This window comes from Anomaloglossus baeobatrachus, chromosome 3 (assembly GCF_048569485.1).
Source record: "Anomaloglossus baeobatrachus isolate aAnoBae1 chromosome 3, aAnoBae1.hap1, whole genome shotgun sequence".
NCBI classification, from domain to species: domain Eukaryota; kingdom Metazoa; phylum Chordata; class Amphibia; order Anura; family Aromobatidae; genus Anomaloglossus; species Anomaloglossus baeobatrachus.
Genome location: NC_134355.1, coordinates 704,201,766 through 704,218,840, shown reverse-complemented (window position 1 = coordinate 704,218,840; position 17,075 = coordinate 704,201,766). Strand labels below are relative to the sequence as shown.

The following is a 17,075-nucleotide window of genomic DNA, read 5'->3' as shown; positions in this document are numbered from 1 at the left end:
CTCATATATCTGCCCCTCCTCCTCATATACCGGGTATATCTGCCCCCTCCTCATATACCGGCTATATCTGCCCCTCCTCCTCATATACCGGCTATATCTGCCCCTCCTCCTCATATACCGGGTATATCTGCCCCCCTCCTCCTCATATACCGGGTATATCTGCCCCCTCCTCCTCATATACCGGGTATATCTGCCCCTCCTCCTCATATACTGGGTATATCTGCCCCCCCCTCCTCATATACCGGGTATATCTGCCCCCTCTTCCTCATATACCGGGTATATCTGCCCCCCCTCCTCATATACCGGGTATATCTGCCCCCTCTTCCTCATATACCGGGTATATCTGCCCCCCCCTCCTCATATACCGGGTATATCTGCCCCCTCTTCCTCATATACCGGGTATATCTGCCCCCTCTTCCTCATATACCGGGTATATCTGCCCCCTCCTCCTCATATACCGGGTATTTCTGCCCCCCCTCCTCATATACCGGGTATATCTGCCCCCTCCTCCTCATATACCGTGTATTTCTGCCCCCCCCTCCTCATATACTGGGTATATCTGCCCCCTCCTCCTCATATACCGGGTATATCTGCCCCCTCCTCCTCATATACCGTGTATTTCTGCCCCCCCTCCTCATATACTGGGTATATCTGCCCCCTCCTCCTCATATACTGGGTATATCTGCCCCCTCCTCCTCATATACCGTGTATTTCTGCCCCCCCCTCCTCATATACTGGGTATATCTGCCCCCTCCTCCTCATATACCGGGTATATCTGCCCCCTCCTCCTCATATACCGTGTATTTCTGCCCCCCCCCTCCTCATATACTGGGTATATCTGCCCCCTCCTCCTCATATACTGGGTATATCTGCCCTCTCCTCCTCCTTCTCATATACCGGGTATATCTGCCCCCTCCTCCTCATATACTGGGTATATCTGCCCTCTCCTCCTTCTCAATATACCGGGTATATCTGCCCCCTCTTCCTCATATACCGGTATATCTGCCCCCTCCTCCTCATATACCGGGTATTTCTGCCCCCCCCTCCTCATATACCGGGTATATCTGCCCCCTCCTCCTCATATACCGTGTATTTCTGCCCCCCCTCCTCATATACTGGGTATATCTGCCCCCTCCTCCTCATATACTGGGTATATCTGCCTCTCCTCCTCCTTCTCATATACCGGGTATATCTGCCCCCTCCTCCTCATATACCGTGTATTTCTGCCCCCCCCTCCTCATATACTGGGTATATCTGCCCCCTCCTCCTCATATACTGGGTATATCTGCCCTCTCCTCCTCCTTCTCATATACTGGGTATATCTGCCCCCCCCTCCTCATATACTGGGTATATCTGCCCCCTCCTCCTCATATACTGGGTATATCTGCCCTCTCCTCCTCCTTCTCATATACCGGGTATATCTGCCCCCTCCTCCTCATATACTGGGTATATCTGCCCTCTCCTCCTCATATACCAGGTATATCTGCCCCCTCCTCCTCATATACCGGCTATATCTGCCCCCTCCTCATATACTGGGTATATCTGCCCTCTCCTCCTCCTTCTCATATACCGGGTATATCTGCCCTCTCCTCCTCCTTCTCATATACCGGGTATATCTGCCCCCTCCTCCTCATATACTGGGTATATCTGCCCTCTCCTCCTTCTCATATACCAGGTATATCTGCCCTCTCTTCCTCATATGCCGGGCATAGCTGCCCCCTCCTCATATAGTGGATATATGTGCTCCCTCCTCATCATATACCAGGTATATCTGTCTCCTCCTTCCTTATATATTGGATATATCTTCCCTCCTCTTCCCCCACGTACGGGTGTATCTGCCCCCTAACATTCCCCATCTGGAGGTCACCATCTTCCCCGTTGCTTGCAGGATGGGGCAGCGAAGGTGACTGTTATGGCCTGGGCTCACAATAACGGCAAGTTTGCGGTCTGCACCGTGGACCGTGTGGTTCTTCTGTATGACGAGCATGGCGAGCGAAGGGACAAGTTCTCCACGAAACCCGCTGATGCCAAGGTAAGAGCAGCGTGGTGACGGTGTATGCAGATGTGGAGGTGTCTGGGCCGCTTCTCTCTGGGATGATGCTCTGATGTTGTTGGAGGTGTCTGGGCCGCTTCTCTCTGGGATGATGCTCTGATGTTGGTGGAGGTGTCGGGGCCGCTTCTCTCTGGATGATGCTCTGATGTTGGTGGAGGTGTCGGGGCCGCTTCTCTCCGGGATGATGCTCTAGTGTTGGAGGTGTCGGGGCCGCTTCTCTCTGGGATGATGCTCTGGTGTTGGAGGTGTCGGGGCCACCGCTCTCTGGGATGATGCTCCGATGTTTGTGGAGGTGTCGGGGCCGCTTCTCTCTGGGATGATGCTCTGATGTTGGTGGAGGTGTCGGGGCCGCTTCTCTCTGGGATGATGCTCTGATGTTGGTGGAGGTGTCGGGGCCGCTTCTCTCTGGGATGATGCTCTGCTGTTGGTGGAGGTGTCGGGGCCGCTTCTCTCTGGGATGATGCTCTGATGTTGGTGGTTGTGTTGGGGCCGCTTCTCTCCGGGATGATGCTCTTCTGTTTGTGGAGATGTCGGGGCCACCATTCTCTGGGATGATGCTGTGATGTTGGTGGAGGTGTCGGGGCCGCTTCTCTCTGGGATGATGCTCTGATGTTGGTGGAGGTGTCGGGGCCGCCACACTCTGGGATGATGCTGTGATGTTGGTGGAGGTGTCGGGGCCGCCGCTCTCTGGGATGATGCTCTGATGTTGGTGGAGGTGTCGGGGCCGCCACTCTCTGGGATGATGCTCTGGTGTTGGTGGAGGTGTCGGGGCCATCGCTCTCTGGGATGATGCTCTGGTGTTGGTGGAGGTGTCGGGGCCGCCACTCTCTGGATGATGCTCTGGTGTTGGTGGAGGTGTCGGGGCCGCCACTCTCTGGGATGATGCTCTGATGTTGGTGGAGGTGTCAGGGCCGCCACTCTCTGGGATGATGCTCTGGTGTTGGTGGAGGTGTCGGGGCCGCCACTCTCTGGGATGATGCTCTGGTGTTGGTGGAGGTGTCGGGGCCACCGCTCTCTGGGATGATGCTCTGGTGTTGGTGGAGGTGTCGGGGCCGCCACTCTCTGGGATGATGCTCTGGTGTTGGTGGAGTGTCGGGGCCGCTTCTCTCTGGGATGATGCTCTCATGTTGGTGGAGCTGTCGTGGCCGCAGCTCTCTGGGATGATGCTGTGATGTTGTTGGAGGTGTCGGGGCCGCCACACTCTGGGATGATGCTCTGGTGTTGGTGGAGGTGTCGGGGCCGCTTCTCTCTGGGATGATGCTCTGATGTTGGTGGAGGTGTCGGGGCCACCTCTCTCTGGGATGATGCTCTGATGTTCGTGGAGGTGTCGGGGCCACCTCTCTCTGGGATGATGCTCTGATGTTTGTGGAGGTGTCGGGGCCACCGCTCTCTGGGATGATGCTCTGATGTTGGTGGAGGTGTCGGGGCCATCGCTCTCTTTGATGATGCTCTGGTGTTTGTGGAGGTGTCGGGGCCGCAGTGCCCAGTGGTGCTGTGTAGGTGTTTGTGGAGGTGTCTGGGCGGCTGTGCCCAGTGGGGCTGTGTAGATGTTTGTGGAGGTGTCGGGGCGGCTGTGCCCAGTGGGGCTGTGTAGGTGTTTGTGGAGGTGTCAGACGGCCTCGGACTCATTATGCCTCTCTTACAGTTCGGGAAGAAGAGTTATATGGTGAAGGGCATGGCCTTCTCCCCGGACTCCACCAGAATCGCGGTCGGACAGACGGACAACATTATATATGTCTACAAGATCGGGGAGGACTGGTGAGTGAGCATCGGGAGGAATGAGGTCTCCTGTGCTGAGAGGAAGTCATGTGGCGGGGGTGCATGTGGCGGGGGATGCCTGTAGGGAGTCATGTGGCGTCCTATGACGGGTGTGTGGTGTTCTGTGACGGGTACATGTGGCCTGTGGCGTACTGTGACAGGGTGGGCGTGTGGCATTCTGTGGGTTCCTGGGGTGTATGGCATCCTGTCAGTGAACTTCCAGTGGCAGGGAGCATGTGGCATCCTGTGTTGGGGGAGCGTGTGGCCTCCTGTGGCGGGGGGTTGGAGCGTGTGGCCTCCTGTGGCGGGGGGTTGGAGCGTGTGGCATCCTGTGGGGGGGGTTGGGGCGTGTGATGTCCTGTGGCGGGGGTCATGTGGCATTCTGTGGCGGAGGGGTCGTGTGGCGTTCTTGGGCGTTTGGCATCCTGTGTCATGGATCGTGTGGCGTCCTGTAGCGGGGAGTTTGTGTGGCGTCCTGTAGCGGGGAGTTTGTGTGGCGTCCTGTAGCGGGGAGTTTGTGTGGCGTCCTGTAGCGGGGAGTTTGTGTGGCGTCCTGTAGTGGAGGGTTGTGTGGCGTCCTGTAGCGGGGAGTTTGTGTGGCGTCCTGTAGCGGGGAGTTTGTGTGGCGTCCTGTAGCGGGGAGTTTGTGTGGCGTCCTGTAGCGGGGAGTTTGTGTGGCGTCCTGTAGCGGGGAGTTTGTGTGGCGTCCTGTAGCGGGGAGTTTGTGTGGCGTCCTGTAGCGGGGAGTTTGTGTGGCGTCCTGTAGCGGGGAGTTTGTGTGGCGTCCTGTAGTGGAGGGTTGTGTGGCGTCCTGTAGCGGGGAGTTTGTGTGGCGTCCTGTAGCGGGGAGTTTGTGTGGCGTCCTGTAGCGGGGAGTTTGTGTGGCGTCCTGTAGTGGAGGGTTGTGTGGCGTCCTGTAGTGGAGGGTTGTGTGGCGTCCTGTAGCGGGGAGTTTGTGTGGCGTCCTGTAGCGGGGAGTTTGTGTGGCATCCTGTAGTGGAGGGTTGTGTGGCGTCCTGTAGCGGGGAGTTTGTGTGGCGTCCTGTAGTGGAGGGTTGTGTGGCGTCCTGTAGCGGGGAGTTTGTGTGGCGTCCTGTAGTGGAGGGTTGTGTGGCGTCCTGTAGCGGGGAGTTTGTGTGGCGTCCTGTAGCGGGGAGTTTGTGTGGCGTCCTGTAGCGGGGAGTTTGTGTGGCGTCCTGTAGCGGGGAGTTTGTGTGGCGTCCTGTAGCGGGGAGTTTGTGTGGCGTCCTGTAGCGGAGGGTTGTGTGGCGTCCTGTAGCGGAGGGTTGTGTGGCGTCCTGTAGCGTGGAGATTGTGTGGCGGGGGTGTGCGTGACGTCTTGTGGCTTTCTTGGGCGTGTGACGTCCTGTTGCGGGGGTGGGTGGGGCATGTGGCGGGGGGGTGATGTCTTGTTGGGGGGTGTGACGTCCTGGGGGGGCATGTGGCAGGGATGTGTGTGACGTCTTGTGGCTTTCTGGGGCATGTGACGTCCTGTGGCGGGGAGCTGTGTGACGTCTTGTGGGGGGGGTGACGTTCTGTGGGAAGGTGTGGGGGGGGCATGTGGCAGGGGGCTTTGTGAGGACCTGTTGTGTGACGTCCCGTTGCGGGGGGCTGTGTGACGTCTTCTGGCTTTCTGGGCTGTGTGACGTCTCGTTGCGGGGGGGCTGTGTGACGTCTCGTTGCGGGGGGCTGTGTGACGTCCCGTTGCGGGGGGGGCTGTGTGACGTCTTCTGGCTTTCTGGGCTGTGTGACGTCCCGTTGCGGGGGGCTGTGTGACGTCCCGTTGCGGGGGGCTGTGTGACGTCTCGTTGCGGGGGGCTGTGTGACGTCCCGTTGCGGGGGGCTGTGTGACGTCCCGTTGCGGGGGGCTGTGTGACGTCCCGTTGCGGGGGGCTGTGTGACGTCCCGTTGCGGGGGGCTGTGTGACGTCCCGTTGCGGGGGGCTGTGTGACGTCCCGTTGCGGGGGGCTGTGTGACGTCCCGTTGCGGGGGTTGTGTGACGTCTCGTTGCGGGGGGGCTGTGTGACGTCCCGTTGCGGGGGTTGTGTGACGTCTCGTTGCGGGGGGCTGTGTGACGTCCCGTTGCGGGGGGGCTGTGTGACATCCTTTGGCGGGGGGTGTGTGACGTCCCATTGCGAGGGGGGTGTGACATCCTATGGTGGGGGTGGGGGCATGTGGCGGAGGGCTGTGTGACGTCCCGTGGCGGCGGTGGGGGGCTGTGTGACGCCCCGTTGATTGGGAGGCTGTGTGTGACGTCTTGTTGCGGGGGGGCTGTGTGTGACGTCCTGTTGCGGGGGGTGCTGTGTGACGTCTTGTGGCGGGGGGGGGTGACGCCCCGTTGCGGGGGGTTGTGTGACGTCCCGTTGCGGGCGGTGCTGTGTGACGTCTTGTGGAGGGGGCTGTGTGACGCCCCGTTGCGGGGGGGCTGTGGACGTCTCGGGGGAGGGGTTTGCGTTCTGCTCATGCCTCTCGTTATCTTGTAGGGGAGATAAGAAGGTGATCTGTAACAAGTTCCTGCAGACGGTAAGTTGCGCTCCGGCCGGTGAGCGGTCCGGCCAGTGAGCGGTCCGGCCGGTGAGCGGTCCGGCCGGTGAGCGGTCCGGGGGATGTCCATAACCCCCTTGTCTGGTGTTGTAGAGCGCGGTCACCTGTCTCCTGTGGCCTCTGGAGAACACCATCGTCTTTGGCCTGGCGGAAGGAAAGGTGAGGTCGTCCTCTGTGTGTATTGATGTGGTTGGGGCTTGTAGTCCCTCCGATCTCACACGTCGCCCCCCCCCCCTCCCCCACATGTTCATCTTTTCTCCAGGTTCGTTTGGCAAACACCAAAACAAACAAGTCCTCAACCATCTACGGGACCGAATCCTACGTGGTGTCGCTGACCTCTAAGTGAGTGTTTGGTGGGTTGTGGCGGGCTTGTGATGGGGTTGTGGCGGGCTTGTGGCGGGGGGGCTTCTGTACCGGCATCGCCCGTCACTCACCTGTTGCCCTCTCCTGTCCTCTCAGTGTCTCAGGGAAGGGGATCGTGTCCGGCCACGCGGATGGGGACTATTGTCCGCTATTTCTTTGATGATGAAGGTTCTGGAGAGTCGCAGGTACGGCCCAAGCCCCCGTCTTCTCACAGCACAGCGTCCCTGAATGTGTCTGATTCCAGCGATGTGTCACTTACTGGGCTGTGTGCCATCTCCTCTGCTGCAGATCTGCCCGTTATTTGAATGTGAAGCTCTATAACCCCGCCCACAGCAATGATTGGCAGCTTTCTCCTCCTATACAGTAACAGACAGCTGCCAATCAGTGGTGGGGGAAGGGCTATACAGAGCTCATGAATATGCTGGACTACCTGCAGTGCACCAAGTAGTCCTGTAATTGATAATCTCCTGCTGATCAATTAGTGATTTTATCAAAACTGCACTAAGCAGCCCAGTAAGTGACACATCGCTGGAATCAGAGACTCTGCCCCTACGTCACGCTGCTCTCAAATTAGGTGTCAAAAAGCTGGGACAGATTCCCTTTAAGTAGATGGTGCAGGTATATGATCAGAGAAAACACGTGACCGCCAAGACCCCTGTAATCAGGGGGGTCTGGCCCCGCCGACGTACTGACGATCAACTGATTATAGGGGCTCAAGCTGTTGTCTCCTAAATACTCACCCTGCACCATTTGCCGCTGTCTGCTGTAAGGAGAGGCCGGCAGTGTCCTGACCCCCGGAGGATCCCTGACCCCCGGAGGATATTTGTCAAACTTTTGCATAGTTTGACAAATATATCTTCAAACAAACACAATGGCCTGGTATCAGAGGATGCATATAGATCTTCCTCGGCTAATCATGCTGTTAAGTAAAAAAAAAAATGACATGGGGGTTCCCCCTATTTTTGTAAGCCAGCCAAGGTAAAGCAGACAGGTGCGGCCTGGTATTACCAGTCTGGGGATCCCATGGGTATTGGGCCCTCCCTAGCCTAAAAATAGCAGGTTGCAGCTGCCCCATATTTGGTGCATCCAAAGATGCACCAATCCTTGCACTTAGCCCCAGCTCTTCCCATTGCTCTGGTGCGGTGGCAAGCAGGGTAATAAACGATTTGTTGCTGGCTGTGAATTGCCATCTGGCATCAAGCCCTGTTATTGGTAATGGAGCGGCATCTATCAGACACCCCCATTACTAATACAGTAGTTTCCAAAATAATTATTAATTTTTATTTGAACACAACGCCCCCCCCCGACTACAGCCCGCGTTCACCAATTTATTTACATGATTTAGTTAACAAAATAGGTCCGTCGTGATCCATAGCGAGGTCCCACGACGTTCCCCCAAAGCGAACCTGAAAGACATGGAAACAAAGAACATATTGGAGAATGAAGACAATAGACTCCCACTTTTCCAATTTATTAACCTTGTCAAATCCCTAATCCACGCTTAATCCTCAATGATGCACCATGATCGCTGTCATGGAGGCCAATGAGCTACACTGTGGATGCAGCATCGGTGATGAAGACACACCATGGCTCCTCACATCTCATGTGCAAGGTGTGCTGCTGGTCCTACAGGTCGGCTGAGAAGACGTTTGCTGTCCCAAGGAGACGGCGGGCACAAAGATCCTGTGACCGACTGTTACTCCTGTATAACCAATCTCTCTGGTTTCTCTAAGAATAAGAAATCCATTTAGTATCCCAATCTGCCTTCAGATTGGCGACCAGTGACACATGATAATTCTTCCAGTACCAAAGCCCTCAGAGATTTGGAGCCTGGAGGAGGCAACCCATGAAGATGTTACAGGCCAAGGGTCGGAGATGGTGAACGATCAGACTCTGAGCCCCTGAGAAATGGAGCCCATGAAGATGTTACAGACCATGGGTCAGAGATGTCTGCATGATCAGACTCTGAGCCTCCAGAGACATGGAGCCCATGAAGAAACCATGGGTCAGAGATGGGGAGTGATCAGACTCTGAGCCCCCAGAGACATGGAGCATGGAGCTCATGAAGATGTTACAAACCATTGATCAGAGATGGGGAGAGATCAGACTCTGAGCCTCCAGAGACATGGAGCATGGAGCTCATGAAGATGTTACAGACCATGGGTCAGAGATGGGGAGTGATCAGACTCTGAGCCCCCAGAGACATGGAGCATGGAGCTCATGAAGATGTTTCAGGCCATGGGTCAGAGATGGGGAGTGATCAGACTCTGAGCCCCCAGAGACATGGAGCTCATGAAGATGTTACAGACCATGGGTCAGAGATGGGGAGTGATCAGACTCTGAGCCCCCAGAGACATGGAGTAGCCAGTAGGAGGCAGCTGATGATGTTTCAGGCCATGGGTCAGAGATGGGGAGTAATCAGACTCTGAGCCCCCAGAGACATGGAGCATGGAGCTCATGAAGATGTTACAAACCATGGGTCAGAGATGGGGAGTGATCAGACTCTGAGCCCCAGAGACATGGAGCTCATGAAGATGTTACAGACCATGGGTCAGAGATGGGGAGTAATCAGACTCTGAGCCCCCAGAGACATGGAGCTCATGAAGATGTTACAATCCATTGATCAGAGATGGGGAGTGATCAGACTCAGGGCCCCAGAGACATGGAGCATGGAGCTCATGAAGATGTTACAGACCATGGGTTAGAGATGGGGAGTGATCAGACTCTGAGCCTCCAGAGACATGGAGCCCATGAAGATATTACAATCCATTGATCAGAGATGGGGAGTGATCAGACTCAGGGCCCCAGAGACATGGAGCATGGAGCCCATGAAGATGTTACAGACCATGGGTTAGAGATGGGGAGTGATCAGACTCTGAGACCCCAGAGACATAGAGTAGCCAGTAGGAGGCATCTGATGAAGATGTTTCAGGCCATGGGTCAGTGATGGGGAGTGATCAGACTCTGAGCCCCCAGAGACATGGAGCTCATGAAGATGTTACAGACCATGGGTCAGTGATGGGGAGTGATCTGACTCTGAGCCCCCAGAGACATGGAGCATGGAGCTCATGAAGATGTTACAAACCATGGGTCAGAGATTGGAAGTGATCTGACTCTGAGCCCCCCCCCCCCCCCCCCCCCCCCCCCCCCCCCCCCCCCCCACCCCCCCCCCCCCCCCCCCCCCCCCGAGACATGGAGCATGGAGCTCATGAAGATGTTACAGACCATGGGTCAGAGATGGGGAGTGATCAGACTCTGAGCCCCCAGAGACATGGAGCATGGAGCTCATGAAGATGTTACAAACCATGGGTCAGAGATTGGAAGTGATCTGACTCTGAGCCCCCAGAGACATGGAGCATGGAGCTCATGAAGATGTTACAGACCATGGGTCAGAGATGGGGAGTGATCTGACTCTGAGCCCCCAGAGACATGGAGCATGGAGCTCATGAAGATGTTACAAACCATGGGTCAGAGATGGGGAGTGATCAGACTCTGAGCCCCCAGAGACATGGAGCTCATGAAGATGTTACAAACCATGGGTCAGAGATGGGGAGTGATCAGACTCTGAGCCCCCAGAGACATGGAGCATGGAGCTCATGAAGATGTTACAGACCATGGGTCAGAGATGGGGAGTGATCTGACTCTGAGCCCCCAGAGACATGGAGTAGCCAGTATGAGGCAGCTGATGAAGATGTTTCAGGCCATGGGTCAGAGATGGGGAGTGATCAGACTCTGAGCTCCCAGACACAAGGAGCCTGGAGGAGGCAGCCCATGAAGCAGCACTCCAGCTTAGGCTACTTTCACACATCAGGTTTTTGCTCTGCGGCACAATACGGCGCTCTGCAGAAAAACCGCAACCGTTTTTTTTGCCGCCGGTTGCGTTTTTTTTTTTGCATAGACTTACATTAGTGCCGTATTGTGCCGCATGGGCTTGCGGTCGGTCCGGTTTTTGCCGCGTGCGGCAGATTTAGCCGATGCCGCGGCCGGATGGAACGTTGCCTGCAACGTTTTTTCCTCCGGCAAAAAAACCGCATCGCGCCGCATCCGGCCGCTACGGCGCATTTTTCAATGCATGCCTATGGACGCCGGATGCGGCGCGATGCGGAAAAAAAAACGCATCGGCCGCCGCATGCGGTTTATTCCACTGCGCATGCTCAGTAGCGTGCCGCAACCGGAAAAAACGGACCGGTCGCATGTAAAAACTTATGCAAAGGATGCGGTGATTTCGCCGCATCAGTTGCATAGGTTTCACAGCCGGATTGAGCCGCAGTGCTCAAACCGGATGTGTGAAAGTAGCCTTAACAGCGAGCCAGGGCTGTATCTTAGCTGGGCGCAGTTTATGGTATCTGACCTATAAACTATACATTATATATAGTCTACCATATAGTAGACTCTGCTCATCAGTATCTAGTGCTATGTACAACTTATTAAAGTCTCCTCCTAATTATATCCGCACAGTTACAGATATGACTCGCTTGAGCAGCCGACAAACTGGAAGGATTTGCTAGAAGTGACCCCCTGGACACCCCTTGTGACTTGAGAATTAACCCCTCCTTTCCAAAATGTACAGACTTATGTAAGGACTAGATTCTAGATGATGGTGGAGGAGAGGACTGGGAATCCCAAACTCTAAAGCCGGTCTCAGACCAACTCCTGCCGGCTATAGCTTTGTGTACATCCCCCTTACATGGGGAAAATAGAGGAGGTACATTCTGAAGTGGGGTGGCCCCGTCAAGATATGATAGAGGCCGAAACAAGGGTGTCTCTCCTGGAGGATAAGATGACCCCTATATCTGCCAAATTGATTAAAGTGTCTTGCTCGATCAATGCCTGGTGCCAAAAAGCAGATGATTTGGAAAATGGAATGCACCGCAATAATATCCGTATGATGGGGCTGCCGTGGTGTTCAGAAGGCCGGCATCCTGAGCACTGCCTGGAGGATTGGCTTAAACCAACCTTTGGGAATGATTTTTCTCCGACATTTACGGCTGAAAGGGCCCACCGGGGCCTAACAAGGTCTCTCCCTCCGGGCGCCCCACCCCACACAGGTTTCCCTGGCACGTCTCCTGAACTGTAAAGATAGACACTGGATTGCGATGGCTAGACAAAAAGGTTCCCTTACATACAACAGTGCCAAAATCTCAATTTTTTTTTTTTTTTCTCCCAGAATTTTTGGTGGATCTTCAGAAACAGCGAGATCAATTCATGGAAATCAAAAAAGGACGGCACATGCTGTCACCTGGTACCAAGGTTTGTTGAATCTGCTAAGATGATGTGACACAGCTTTTTTAACCAGTTTGATAACCTGCGCTCCTGCCCCGACATTGATGGGTTGTGAGCAGAAGCGATGGCGTCTCTATTGACTCCTCAAGATCGTCTTCTTACATAGTGGTGATGTTCATCCTTCAATACCTGCTGGCGATGCTGCACACATGAAAGAAACCTGCGAGAACATGGAACTGTGGGCGAAACACATGAAGTACAGCAACTACACCTGGACCATCGGTGGAGAAGTAACGGTAGCAGCCCTGCTATACCAAGTACTGCGGTGTCCTCTGCGGATGGGGCCTCTACTGAGCCATCAGAGGAGAAGGCTGGAGCCAGTCCAGAACCGGTCACTCCCGAGAAGAAAAATATTGCACATAAAACACTTGCTGACCCGGCAATGATATTTCTGCCTCCACTTCACATGTAACTTGGGTTGATGAAACCTTTTGTGAGAGCCGTGAACAAGGAAGCAGAAGGTTTTCAATATTTGAGACAATTGTTCCCAATAATAACCGATGCCAAGCTGAAGGAAGGCCACAAATCCGACACCTCTTCGAGGAGCTGCTGGTGGAGGGGCCTGAGAAAATCGCTAGGAAATCACTCTAGGATGTTTCTGAGAATTTCCTTGACTCTCGAGCAGTAAACCACGTGGAATTAGTTGATGACCTTCATGAAGCTTACAAAGCGATGTCTCTGACAATTCATTCTCTGCCGTCACATCTGCAATTCTCCCCTGGATCTTGGTGCTGTCAGTGATGAACATGGAGAGCGGTTCCACCAAGATATTGCTGCAATGGAAAGCCCTATCAAGGCCAATGGAGAATCTATCGGTGCGAGCGGACCATGACTGCGAGCGGACCATGACTGCGAGCGGACCATGACTGCGAGCGGACCATGACTGCGAGCAGATTATTTCTGGACACCAATACGGGACACTCGACGGCGAGTACAAAGATAAATACGCAGAGAACCCCTAATCCTGCGGGGACATAAAAGTATCAGAATCGGTAGCCCTTTATCTCCTGCTTCCCAGAAATTATATCTCTGCTTCGCTCGATCGGGTTTATCATAATCACTTCAGATTTTCAAGGAAGCAAAACTTTAGAAAAAAAAATAGTTGTCCAGAGTGATCAGTGGCCCCCCTTGGTCCTTCTTCGTATCAGCTCGTTATCAGTGGATCACGCAGTCCTCCTTCATATCGAGCACGTTATAAATTGATCCCGCATGGTCCTTCTCATATCGACACGTTATCAGTGGATCCCGCACAGTTCTCTATCTCTGCCCTATTACTTTTGGGGGATCATTAGTGAGGTTGGCGGTCTCGGCCCTGTGACGTTGGCTCGGGTGGTCTACATGGTGAGCCGGCGACAGATGATAACTGCTGTGATCTGTATTTTCAGGGCAAGCTGGCTACCCATCCGTGCCCCCCGTATGCCCTGGCCTGGGCCTCAAGCAGCATAGTCGCGGGTGGCTGTGATAAGAAGTTGGTGGTTTATGGTCGTGAAGGGCAGGTCATTCAGACGTTTGACTACAGCCGGGACTCTAGTGAGCGGGAGCTGAGTGTGGCTGTAGCCAGCCCCAGCGGGCAGTCTGTGGTGGTTGGAAGCCATGACAGGTGGGTAGGACTATAACATGTGCGTGCTCCTCCCCCGCCCTCAATCACTGTCATACTATTTATTTTATTTCTCTAGATTGCGAGTTCTGAACTGGAGCCCCCGACGAGGATTGTGGGAAGAAGCGCGACCCAAGGACATCCCCAACCTGTACAGCATCACGGCCCTGGCCTGGAAGAGGGACGGCTCCCGGCTCTGCGCGGTGACTGTTCCTCATTACTAGCAGTGCTGTGTGTGTGTGTGCGCGCGCTCCCCCTGGTGTGTGTGTGTGTGTGTGTGTGTGTGTGTGTGTGTGTGTGCGCGCACACGCTCGCTGCAGTGTTTCTGTGTGCTGTAGTGTGTGTTTTGGGAGGGGCTGCGATTCGGTATGTAAGTGCATGTGGCTGTGTGGGTTCAGCGGGCCCGTGACTGTGTGTTTTGGGGCAGGCTGTGTTGGGGGGGGTTGGGCTGCTATGGTAGATGGGCTGTGACTGTGTGGAGGGAGGCTGTGTGCATGTGCGCGCAGCTGTGTAGCGGGGTGGAGCAGTCTGACTATCTCTTTGGCAGGGCACGCTGTGTGGCGGGGTGGAGTGGTCTGACTGTATCTCTTTGGCAGGGCACGCTGTATAGCGGGGTGGTGCGGTCTGACTCTATCTCTTTGGCAGGGCACGCTGTGTGGCGGGGTGGAGCAGTTTGACTGCTGCCTGCGTCGTACAATCTACAAGAATAAGTTTGAGATGACGTATGTGGGACCGAGCCAGGTAAGCCTCCTCCCCATTCACGACCTCCGCTGCTGCCCCCTGGTGCTCGTGGTGTGACGCCTCGGCTGTGTCTGCAGGTAATTGTGAAGAACCTCTCCTCCGGGACTCGCGTGGTGCTCAAGTCTCACTATGGATACGAGATCGATGAGGTGAAGATCATGGGGAAGGATCGTTTCCTGGTCGCTCACACATCCGACACCCTGCTGCTCGGAGACCTGCTAACCAACCGGCTGAGCGAGGTAAGGCCACCGTACTGCCCGGTGCCCCCTACTGCTACGAGCGAGGATTAGATCCCCGTACTGCCTGGTGCCCCCTACCCCTTACTGTTATATGTGAGCGAGGTAAGACCCCCGTACTGCCCGGTGCCCCCTACTGCTACGAGTGAGGTAAAACCTCCTTACTGCCCGGTGCCCCCTACTCCTCATTGCTGTGAGGTGTTATTCTGATGCCTTATGTGATCTTCTCTGCAGGTCGCCTGGCCGGGGTCTGGGGGCAATGAAAAATTCTTCTTTGAAAATGAGAATGTAAGAATCTCCACCTCTGACTACAAATATAACTCCAACTCTTCCCTCCCTACTCTGCCCCCAACTTCCTCATCTCCTGCATCGCTGACCAGGTGCTCTCTCCTCCTCTCTGTCGCCCTGACCGTGTACACTCTCCTCTCTATGGCGCTTGCCGTGTGCACTTTCCTCCTCTCTGTGGCTCTGGCCGGGTGCACTCGCCTCTTCCTCCTCTCTGTGGCGCTGGCCTGGCTCTGGCCTCCTCCTCCCTCCTTCCTTCTCTCTGTGGCGCTGGCCGGGTGCGGTCGCCTCCTCCTCCTTCCTCCTCTCTGTGGCGCTGGCCGGGTGCGCTCACCTCCTCCTCCTTCCTCCTCTCTGTGGCGCTGGCCGGGTGCGCTCGCCTCCTCCCTCCTTCCTCCTCCCTCCTCCCTCCTCCCTCCTTCCTTCTTCCTCCTCTCTGTGGCGCTGGCCGGGTGCGCTCGCCTCCTCCCTCCTTCCTCCTCCCTCCTCCCTCCTCCCTCCTTCCTCCTTCCTCCTTCCTCCTCTCTGTGGCGCTGGCCAGGTGCACTCGCCTCTTCCTCCTCTCTGTGGTGCTGGCCTGGCGCTGGCCTCCTCCTCCCTCCTCCCTCCTTCCTCCTCTCTGTGGTGCTGGCCTGGCGCTGGCCTCCTCCTCCCTCCTCCCTCCTTCCTCCTCTCTGTGGCGCTGGCCGGGTGCGGTCGCCTCCTCCTCCTTCCTCCTCTCTGTGCAGCTGGCCGGGTGCGGTCGCCTCCTCCTCCTTCCTCCTCTCTGTGCAGCTGGCCGGGTGCGCTCGCCTCCTCCTCCTTCCTCTTCTCTGTGGCGCTGGCCGGGTGCATTCACCTCCTCCTCCTTCCTCTTCTCTGTGTAGCTGGCCGGGTGCACTCGCCTCCGCCTCCTTCCTCCTCTCTGTGCAGCTGACCGGGTGCGCTCGCCTCCTCCTCCTTCCTCTTCTCTGTGGCGCTGGCCGGGTGCATTCGCCTCTTCCTCTCTGTGGCACTGACCGGGTGCACTCGCCTCCTCTTCCTCTCTGTGGCGCTGGCCGGGTGCATTCGCCTCTTCCTCTCTGTGGCACTGACCGGGTGCATTCACCTCCTCCTCCTTCCTCTTCTCTGTGTAGCTGGCCGGGTGTGCTCTCCTCCTCCTTCCTCTTCTCTGTGTAGCTGGCCGGGTGTGCTCTCCTCCTCCTTCCTCTTCTCTGTGTAGCTGGCCGGGTGTGCTCTCCTCCTCCTTCCTCTTCTCTGTGTAGCTGGCCTGGTGCACTCTCCTCCTCCTTCCTCTTCTCTGTGCAGCTGACCGGGTGCATTCGCCTCTTCCTCTCTGTGGCACTGACCGGGTGCATTCACCTCGTCTCTCTGGCAGGTCTGCATGATCTTCAATGCTGGGGAGTTGACACTGGTGGAGTATGGAAACAATGAGATATTGGGAACCGTACGCACGGAGTTCATGAACCCCCATCTAATCAGGTGAGGGGGCTGTGTGTGTGCTATATATATAATAAGTAGATGGACCACCCCAGAGCAGCCCAATCTGTATGTATGTGCGTATATTTATCTGTGTGTGTATGTGTAATAGATATAAAATTATATAATCTGTGTGTGTGTGTATTATATATAATATATAATGTAATGTAATTATTGTGAGAGAATACAAGCTATTTTGTATTGCATAGAAACCATTTTGTCTTATAACTGAATGTTGTCACAGGGTTCAGCTTACACCGATGGGCGAGGAAGTTTCACATTTCTACACATTCCAGGTGCTCTAATTGGTGCATGGTAATTTCTTTGGGATACTATATAAACTGGTCTCGTGATGTAATGAAACAGAAACTCTCAGTTCACCACAAAGCCTGTTCTGTATTGATTTCTCCAAGCGCTTGTAAAACAAATATTAATTTGGAGTTCCAAGGGCACAGGAGTGAATTTTGCTCACAAACCTGGCGTCCGAACAGGGACCCAGACATTGTACATTCAGATCTCAAGTGAAAATCGATCCAGTGGGGAACACAATGCTAATAGCTGCAGCACAAAGGTAAGAAATTTTAATTCTTACACTTGCATTACTTTCCGGAGAGTTTGATCTATTTTTAATCTGGGTGAGTTATTTTGTATTAACCCCTTCAGCCCCGGGGCACTTTCCGTTTTTGCGTTTTTGTTTTTTGCTCCCGAGAGCCGTAACTTTTTTATTTTTCCGTCAATCTTGCCACATGAGGGCTTG

General features: G+C 55.1%; 1 protein-coding gene across 1 annotated transcript in view; it reads left to right on the top strand.

The window, feature by feature from the left end:
- The first annotated feature begins 1,738 nt into the window (after positions 1 to 1,738).
- IFT172 (intraflagellar transport 172) overlaps positions 1,739 to 17,075 on the top strand; it is a 192,286-nt gene continuing 176,949 nt past the window's right edge. The window contains 14 exon segments of the mRNA XM_075341695.1: positions 1,739 to 1,765; positions 1,889 to 2,032; positions 3,699 to 3,811; positions 6,295 to 6,334; positions 6,449 to 6,514; positions 6,618 to 6,697; positions 6,815 to 6,851; positions 6,853 to 6,903; positions 13,387 to 13,601; positions 13,678 to 13,801; positions 14,244 to 14,339; positions 14,417 to 14,578; positions 14,810 to 14,863; positions 16,218 to 16,321. Of these exon segments, the coding sequence (XP_075197810.1) occupies positions 1,739 to 1,765; positions 1,889 to 2,032; positions 3,699 to 3,811; positions 6,295 to 6,334; positions 6,449 to 6,514; positions 6,618 to 6,697; positions 6,815 to 6,851; positions 6,853 to 6,903; positions 13,387 to 13,601; positions 13,678 to 13,801; positions 14,244 to 14,339; positions 14,417 to 14,578; positions 14,810 to 14,863; positions 16,218 to 16,321 (1,313 nt within the window).